The sequence below is a fragment of the Capra hircus genome, chromosome 29, assembly GCF_001704415.2.
Source record: "Capra hircus breed San Clemente chromosome 29, ASM170441v1, whole genome shotgun sequence".
Lineage (NCBI taxonomy): Eukaryota > Metazoa > Chordata > Mammalia > Artiodactyla > Bovidae > Capra > Capra hircus.
Genome location: NC_030836.1, coordinates 49,691,909 through 49,701,017, shown reverse-complemented (window position 1 = coordinate 49,701,017; position 9,109 = coordinate 49,691,909). Strand labels below are relative to the sequence as shown.

Here is a 9,109-nt window from a genome sequence, read left to right as displayed (position 1 = left end):
CTCACGCCGGAAGCGTCTTTTCTGGGAAGAGCTCCTGCTCCTGAGAAGGGGGCAGGAGGAAACCCCGGAAAAGCAGCGGCCGGAAGCCGACGGCACACGGCTCACTCAGGAAGCGTCCCTTCTGGAACCTTCCAACCTAGAGGGTGCAAACCTGCAAATGCTGAGAAATGACTCTGCTGGGTTCAGGGACGGGGACCCCAACCCATCGACAGGGAAGCGCGCCTCAGGAACAAAGACAAACCAGGAGTCCCGAAGCCCTGGATCCGCCCACACCCAGCGCCCAGAGAGTGGAGTCCTGCAGCCCCACCCGCCGCGGCCCCCCAAGGAAGACACACATGCTGGATCCATGGTTCACAACTTTAATAGAATATTCTAACTATTCTGTACAAATTGAAAACACTGTATTCAGTTACAAATGTATCGTTAAGTAAGGCTGAGCACTCTACAGCCTGGCCACAGCCTGAACTCCCCGGGCCAGAGGTCACACACTCAAAACCCACACGCCACCAAGGACAGCTCGCTTGGAACCCAAGGCTTTTAAGACAAAATGAGTGTGGGGCTAAGAAATGGGAGCTACAAGAAAGCAAGACGTGTTGCACTATGGAGGAAAGCCGTGCTTGCCGGCCGGAGCCCCTCCCCGCGAGCCTGGCAAACCCTGGTTCTGCCCACAGCCCCACCCCCGCCCCCAAGGCCAAGCATGGTCCGCGTGTCCTGAGGGAGCAGCTTCTTCCGCAGGGTCTGCAGCCTGACCAGCACCTCCGGCTCAGGGCACCGGGTGTCTGGTCCCCACAGGGTCTCAGAAACTTGAACGACACCCCCAAGCCGTCACCAGCGTGAAAGATAAAATAAATACGAGATGAACCACAAAAGCTGGAGCCTCAGGGTCAGTCCTGAGGAAAATAAAACTAAAGACAGAGCAGTGTGAGAAGGGTGGCTACCCGCGCTGGCGCTGCCGGGACTGGAGACGGCGCGTGGGCGTCCTCATGGCAGAGGCTGAGCCAGTTCGAGATGCCCTGGAACCACACCCCTGGACACGTGCCCTTGGCGCCCAGCGATCCCCCAACGCGATCTGCAGGGCCCTCCCCAAGGCAGGGCTGGGTGAGTCCACTGAGCTGTGCCCGAGGCCGTAGCGGGTGCTGGGATTAAACCTCCTATCTCTGAAATGCATCTGAGCTGCCACTGTACAGGTTACGCAAAATAATAAAGTAAAAGGGCAAGTTAAAGTGAAAATCATGCACTTGAAAACGAGCTAGGTGTGAGCACTGTCCACGCGGGCGCCTCACTGCTGCTTGCACTCCGAGGGCTGGCTGGGCTCCTTCTGTCAACGAGAGAAAACGAGACTGTAGAGAACCAGGCAACCCATCAGCTCGCATCTCCATCCAACAACGAAAACAAAGACTCAGTACTTCTCTTGTTCTGACTAAAGAACTGGTTGCTAACATACACTTTGAAAATAGTAACAAAAAAATAAGCTAACTTCCCAGAAACAAGGGCACAGTGGGGCTGCCTTTTCTTGCTTAAAGACACTCTAACTGTCACAGGAGGATCTGAGGGTGAGGGGAGGCCCTTCAGTGGCACAGAGTGATTAACCAGAGCAGCGCCCGGCCCAGCGAGAAGGCCCGGCTCTGGGGTGGCACGGATGGACCGGGCTTCAGGGCCCTGCCTGGGGCACGCTGCCCCCGAGCCCAGGCCTCAGAACTCCACTTACTGACGGGGACAGGCCATGACAGTGGATGAGGGACCACCAAGCGCTCCACAGACAAGGCCCAACCCTCCCAGGAGCCCCACAGCGGGCACGCTAGCCTTCCAGAAGAGGGAGCGGGAGACCACTCCCCAGAGCAGTCTCACTTGACTACAGTCTAACGGAGAACAGCTCACGGCGTTTCAACCTGTTTAGCAACCCCATGAATTCTGTGTGGAGACCACAAGAGCCTCAGAGACAGACAACGATTTTACCAATACTTCTGAGCCAATGATTTACTCAACAGGAACCCATGATTTCTGGCTGGGAAGATGACAAATTACTCTGACTATAACCTGGCATGTCCAAGAGTCTACGAAAAACTGGCATCACACAGTTTAAAAGAAACATCTGGGATAACACAACTAACGCTGAGGATTAACAAGCCGTCCTGTGGGAACCCACACTTGCGGGACGAAAAGCCCATGTGTGAAGGATGCACAGAGGCAAGACAGTGAGCGCAGGCCCCGGGCTGAGCCCCTCTCGCCAAGTGCATGAGCACAGGGCCAAGCGGGATGCTCGCGCCAGGCCTGGCCCCGGGCCCACCCAGCACTGGGCTAACAGCGCCTCATCACACACTCCCCAGGAATACCACCCGGAGCCTGGGCCCAGAGCGAGCACCCTGACGAGAAGTTCTACTTGGAAGAGACCTAACTCAAACGGTCATCTCAAAGGGGGCCTGGAGACAGCCCGGACACGTGGCCACGGGGCTCAGAGGCTGCCCCCAGGCTCACTGGGTGTGCGGAGGTGCTCCGGACTGGGGCAGTGGCGTGCAGCTGTCTGGGGACAAGCGGAGGCGTGTGTCTCCGGTCTGGAGAGCTGAGGCCCGGGGCTGGGCCCTGGCAGGGGGCTCGGGCCTGGGGCGCGGCACCACCTCCCTCTAGGGAGATGGACACGGTGGGCAGACGGGGCGCCATGTCACATGGAGCAGCACGCAACTCAGCGCGCCGTCTCCAGGGCCACAGCTTCTCTGCCACGAGCGTGCATCGCCAACTATTCACCTCGGAGGCTGCAGACGCTGGCGGGAACTGGCTGTCCCAAGGCTAGGACGGGCGGTGGGGGTGGGCGTGGCGGTGGGGAAGGCGGAGGGGAGCTCACCAGGCGGCCGAGCGGGGTCGCCTGTGGCATGCTGCCTCCCAAACACCAAGCACAGCCCCACCCCAGGCCAGCGTCCACACGGACGCAACTTCCAGGCTGGAGCAGTGACACAGCCCTGCAGTCCCGCGAGTGAACTCTGTCAACAAGACACCGGGTTCTGGCCCCTGAGGCCAAAACAACCTGCAGGAACTCCCGCCCTCACGTCACGAGCTGTCAAAAGCCCGGTCATCAAGGGACGAGAGAGCCAACCCCCTGCCCGCTGGGGGCGTTTAGAGAAAGCCCTTCACAGATAGCAACTGCCTGAGAGGGTAGGCCCCCACCGACCCACCCCAGCCTCAGCGCTGGTGGCCCAGTCCTGGGAGCAGCCTCCCCCACAGGGGCTCTGGACCTGGAGACAGACGCTCAACGGTGTGAGCATCTGGTTCTGCCAGAGGACATGCTGGGCTGCTCAAAGACGGCCCACTTCACTGGCTGGGGGCGAGGAGCAGAGGGGCTTCAGGCCCAACAGGCTTGGTGACATCCCTCGGACAACACGGGCAGTGGGGGCCAAGAGCAAGGAGACACGACCGCTCTAACTCCTCAGACGGCACCCAGGGTGGGTGTGCATGTCACCCACCAAAGACTTCTGTAGCTGCGTCCGCCTGCCTGCCTTGGTTTCCTAAGAAAGCCAGCCCGCCTGAGTGAAGGGAGGTGATGCAGACAGACGCCCTCTCCAGCTCTGAGGTGCAGACCCAACTCTGCTCTTCCGGGAGCCCCCCACACCAGCGCAGTCTGGGAGCCCTGCTCCCGCCTAGATGCCAACACTGCCACCCTGGCTTCACACGGGTCTCCTGTGTGCAACTCCCTCCCTTTCCCACAGGAACCAACAGCAGAGTCTGTGAGGGGGACTCGTGACAGGGGCAGAGCCACGAGGAGGGGGCCCCGCAGGGGCCAGGGCGGACGGCCTCGGTCTGGAGCCGGTTCTCTTACTTGAGCCGCACACGCCTCGGCAACCTCCACAGCACTCACCAATGCCAACGGGATGCTGGCGCCAGTAGCTCCCAAGGCAGAACATTCTGGCACACTAATGTCCACCCTTTACTCCCTGCCGGACTGCACGACACCTGAACTTAAGAAGCATGAATGAGCAACAGACACATGTGGAGATGGGGGAGAAAATCACAGTGGGCAGCAGGCTGGTCCTGCTGGGGGCCCGGGCATTCTGGTTCCAGCCCCTTATTCTGTCCTCTTACTGGGGGTAGGGGGGAGCGGGGGTAGGAGGGATGGGAAGGGGGGGCAGCCCCACTGTCAACAGAGACACCACACCAGTGACACCGCCACTACCTGGTTGGCAACAAACTCTGGGCTCGGCCAGCAGGAGCCTGATGTGGTTTCTGTCGGCTGGTTTGCAAAGTGCACACCCGCTCTCAGAAAGCCCCGTGCAGTCCCGCATGTGCCGAGCGTCCCAGACACGCTACCAGTCACAGCGTGGCATTGTAACACAACACAGACCACACGTTTGGAAGGTATGAATGAATGGAATTCCACCTTACCTAGAAACGTATGAATGATTAACAGACAAAAATTACACCTAAATGGGGAGAAAAATTGAAAGGAACCATCAGCATGAGAGAAAATGAAATGCACAAAGTTAGACAGGAGGGAGAGCCAGCTTCTCACGGCGCACAGGCTGCGGGACACCGGTCCTGAGATGGGGAACCGCACACCCAGACCTGCTCCTCTAACGCCCGAGCAGCCCCTCTTGCGTGGCCCCCTGCCCGTGGCAGACTGACTTGAGAGCCCTCTGAAGAGGGGCACCGAGACAGCAGTGTCCCGTCACGGCCCCAGAGGACCGGACCAGACCCCGCGGCGCGGCTGACGAAGGGCCCGCACACCACGAGCCCCAGTCCCTCTAGCCCGCTCCCAACCGGCGAAACACACGGAGGCCCTCATGAAGGCTAGCGCTGGCCGTCCCCTCCTCCTGTGGTCAGCAGGTGAGGCTGCACTTCTACAAGGACCAGACATGAGAGAGGACAGGAGGCCTCGCCATGGAGAGAAGAGGCGGACGACGACGAGAGAGACGACAGGACAGGAGGAGTGAGCAGCCTTGGTGCCGGGGGGCACGGGCGGCAGGTGGGCCCTGGAGTCGGGGGCGGACGCCGGAGCCATCTGCCTCTGGCCTGGAATCCCACTGTGAACGTGGGCCTCAGGCCCCCGAGGGCTGCAGAACAGCCAGGCACATACACCTGGGCGCAGGCAGGGCACGGCTCCTCACCTGATGGCGAAGGGCAAGGCACTCGGGGCCCTGGCGTGCTCGGTTCCACCGTAAAGGGACAGGCTGGCTTAGAAAAGATGAACGTGTCCGAGCCCACGCCCAGAGCAGTACCTACACAGTACGGTGAGGTGGTAAACGCACTCACACCCTTCCCCAGAAGGAAGCACCACTGTGAGCGTGCACTCATAGACACAGCTGGTGCCACGGAGCGCTCAGGCCCGGTTACACAAGGCCAGCCTCGGGCCCGAGCAGGGTAGACTGCCAACCACGTCTACTTAAGAGCCCACAGCGCCGAGCACAGCTAGTCTTCTGACGGCTGTGATATGCTTAGTCCCAAGAGGCAGGTGAGCCATAAATTTCATGTGAGCACAGGAAAAGCGGCTCTCAATACAGCTTTAGAACAGCATTAAAACGGCTCTGTATGTAAAATACGTGTGAAGTGGCAAGCTCCTTGATGTCAGCGCATCTGAGGCGGCAGGTTAAATCTCACTTATGTGTAAAATCACTGGGGCTGCCACTCATCCTCATCAGCTGTTTCTTTGCTGGTTTCTGCAAAGCTTCCTGGTATATTTCAAATTATCTAAGCTACTGGGACGTATCTCCTCACTAGTCTGAGGCCAGTTACAACTCTAAAATTATGCCTACTGCTCCTTTATTCTAGTCATCAAGACAAACCAAACCCTATCTCTGTACTTTTTCCAAAAACAAACACAAAACAAAAAGGTTTATTCATGCTGCCGACTATACCACAAAGCTTAGGAACGTAAAGCTGCTCTCCAGAGTAAGTTTACATAAATAAGGCACAGACTTGAGAAAGACCTGGAAAGCCATTCAACACTCAAGTTGTTTTCAGATATCTAAGCAGCTCGTCATCCAAGTATATTTCTGGTACAATTTTCACTTTTCTAATTAGAGACTGACAGGCACGTGTTCATAACAGCCTGGCTCAAAGCTAGGAATGCGCTTTAAAAGCTCAGCAGTGTAGCAGACACAGGTGCGGGAATTCCAGACAACTCACCTTGGGGTTAGTCTCGGCGTCGTCATCATCTTCTGCCTCCTCGTCTCCTTCTAACTCCTGCATCAGAAGGAGGGACAACGAGCTGAACAGACAGGACTCCTGATTCACAAGGAAATCGGCTACAATCATTATCACCCACACCCAACCAAATCCCTCCTTTGGACACTTTTCTCACAGATGACCCTGAAATAAACATGCTGCTGAGCAAGTGGGTTTTGTTTTTGCTAAATGGTTACTCTGTAAGATGCGCTTTCATAAGCCAACTGCAGGGTCCAACTCGACACTGCCACCCATCTGCCGCGTCTTGGCAAGTGTTCGCCAGGGCCAAGGGCCTCCGGGGCAGGGCCCCACAAGACAAGTGTATCGTGGCCAGTTAGACCCCACAGCCTCCGTCCACTCGGGAGAGGGGGCCGAGGACCACCTTGGGGAACGGCGTCTCACGTGAGCCAACTCTTACCTCCTCTTCTCCTTCCTCACCTTCTTCAAACTGCAAGGGAAGGAAAGAGATTTTTACAAAGCGCAGTGGCAACCTGACCCAGACCCAGCCCCTGCCCCATGTCCACAGTGGCCCGGCCTCCGAGCAGAAGCCAGCTTCCTGCTGTGTCCTGCCATGTTCGTGGGACGCCAAGTCTCTGAAAACCGCCCCAAACAAAGACTACGGGTGGGGGTGGGGCACAGGAGCCGGTCAGCTTGGGGGTGCGCCGTGTCCGACCGGGAAACAGCCCGATCTAAGCAGACCAGCCGCGCGGTTTCATCACACACAGGACTCTCCGTGTCATTCTGCATCTCAGACCAGGGGAGCCCGTTCACCTGTATCTGGCAATGCAATAGAACCCTGGCGTTTAAACTAGGCCAGGAGACACTCCAACACTGTGGCTGAATGAACGTCTCGATCCAACCTCTCGTGTGTCTGAAGACACTGCTGGTCAGGCTCCCAGCCGAGCCTTAGATACGAGGCTGCTCCCAGAAGCAAACAAAACTACATGCACCTCATTCCTGTAGGCTGCATCAACAAGGCACCTGCAGAAGGAGCAGGCTTTCTCCCACCATCTTTCTTCCTGGAGCCCCCCTCCCACAGTCCTCAGCAGCAGCTCAAAGGCACTCAGCAGAGCACAGTGTCGGGCCTGGTCTGCACGCCCCCTCGGTCTGAGCAGCAGCAGGGTGGGGATGTCGCAGGCTCCTTCCTAACCTGTGTCCTGAGCAGCCTCTGACCGTGCTGGGTGGCCCGTCTCACAGGAACCAGCCTTGCACAGGCTCACGTGCTGGTTTCCTGAGGCTCCACAGGCACTGTTTCACCCTGGACCATTCTCTGAGAGCTCTGTGCAGCCACCTCAAATTCTGGCAGAGCCAAGGCTCCGAGCAAGGTGACCCACGTGAGTGTGGAAGCCCAAGTCCAAATGCCTGCGTTGCTCTGAGCAGGTCTGACACCGGGGCTCTCATGCCTGTCCCCACACCACTGTGCTGCCTGGGTCAGGAGCCTGAAAAGTAGCTGGAGTGTTATGTCAGCCCCAGCGCACATGCAGGAACCTGCAGAACTGGGGCTCCAGGCCTGTAGGCTGAGTGAGCCCCTGGACCACACCATGAACCTGTGGTGTGTGGCCAATGGCATCAGTAATAAAAACAGACACAGATGTCACCAGGAGTAGCTGCCCTGCGTGTACTGTGAGTAAATAAATACACACTCTGCATGATCAGGCGTTTACACTGGTGGGTATGTGATCACCAGAAGGCCTGTGGACCCTCGTCTGGAGGGGGTTTCCAGTGTGCAGCCACGAGATCGTTCTTGGCCAGATTAGGTAAATCCAATCCTCTGGCTCCTCAGCTGCCAACGGCCGTATCTCACATCGTCCAGCGTCATGCAGTGCCAGCTCTGCCGCCGTGGACAGAGGGCAGGACGCTGCCCTCGATGGAGAAGGTGCTACTAGACGGCACTGGATCACAATCTGTACATCCAGCGTTTCCTAAACTGAACTCTGAGCAACAAGCCGGGTGCTTTCATGACCCCCGGATCCACCACGCCTGTGTGTCCGTGTTCTTGGATTCCTGGGGCTGGGCAGACTGCACCTAAGAAGTCCGCTGGTCTCAGGCGATGCAGCCGCATGCCCGGGCTGGCCCACGCTCGCCGCCCCAGGGCCTGCAGCACACGGGAGGGTGCTGAGCAGCGCAGACCCGCCCAGCTTCTGCTGCTCGGCCGGGAGCCCCCCAGACCTCACCAGAAAGGTCACCGCAGGGTGCTCAACACAAGTGAGTAAACGTCAACCAAGCCGCTTCCGGTAACACGACAGGACGGAAACCTCTCCACACAGCGAGAAGGCCGGCGGCGCCCCAGGCCGTGGCCACAAGGGAGAGTGGTCTTGGGCGATGGCTCAGGGGCCCCGCTCCCAAGCTCTGCCTGCGAGAGGCCAGCTCCTCCAGACCAACAGGAAAGGGCTGGCCCAGGGAGCCGTCTTCCTGTGGAGTGTGAGGTTCTCTCTCTGTAGTCAACACGTGACATGCCAGCTTGACTCGGCTCTGAGAGTCCCCACGTGGTGCTGAGTGACAGTCCCCATGTCTGGGGGTCACCCCAGCCACACACCTTGCATGTAGCAGTGAGCCTGTGGGTCTTGAGAGGAAACCCTGAACGGCGTCACTACACAGGCTGACTCAGGCACTGGGTGCTCTGCACCAAGACACCTCGGCCATGCCTTCTGCCCCAGGCTCCAGAGAGCACCGCCCCACCGCACGGGCCCCCCGGGCCACCTACGTTGTCGTCGTCCTCGATGGCCTCCCCCGTGAAGTAGAGCACGGCACGCGGCACGATCCGCTCACGGAAGAAGTGTCCGATCTCAAAGTCAGAGGCTAGCGTGAACTCGGAGTCTTCATCCTGGAGGGGAAGCTCGGTGCTTACCTGTTTCCATGGGGAAAATGTCACATCCTCTCACCAGACCCCACCCCACTGCCTGGGACCTGGTTTAAAGGCGCCCGGCGCTGGCGCTGCCATATTACAGGAGAGGCAGTA

At 58.5% G+C, this 9,109-nt stretch overlaps 1 protein-coding gene across 3 annotated transcripts in view; it reads right to left on the bottom strand.

The window, feature by feature from the left end:
- The window catches only part of NAP1L4 (nucleosome assembly protein 1 like 4), a 51,318-nt gene continuing 42,554 nt past the window's right edge, over positions 346–9,109 (bottom strand). For 2 of the 3 annotated variants that reach the window (XM_018042950.1, XM_018042951.1), the window contains exons 12-15: positions 8,855–8,974; positions 6,569–6,598; positions 6,112–6,168; positions 346–1,318 (exon numbers count right to left, since the gene is read on the bottom strand). In XM_018042950.1, coding sequence (XP_017898439.1) covers positions 1,280–1,318; positions 6,112–6,168; positions 6,569–6,598; positions 8,855–8,974 — 246 coding nt within the window. In that variant the 3' untranslated portion in view covers positions 346–1,279. Of the gene's footprint in view, positions 1,319–4,371; positions 4,410–6,111; positions 6,169–6,568; positions 6,599–8,854; positions 8,975–9,109 lie in introns of all 3 variants that reach the window. The other variant, XM_018042952.1, reaches the window with a different exon arrangement.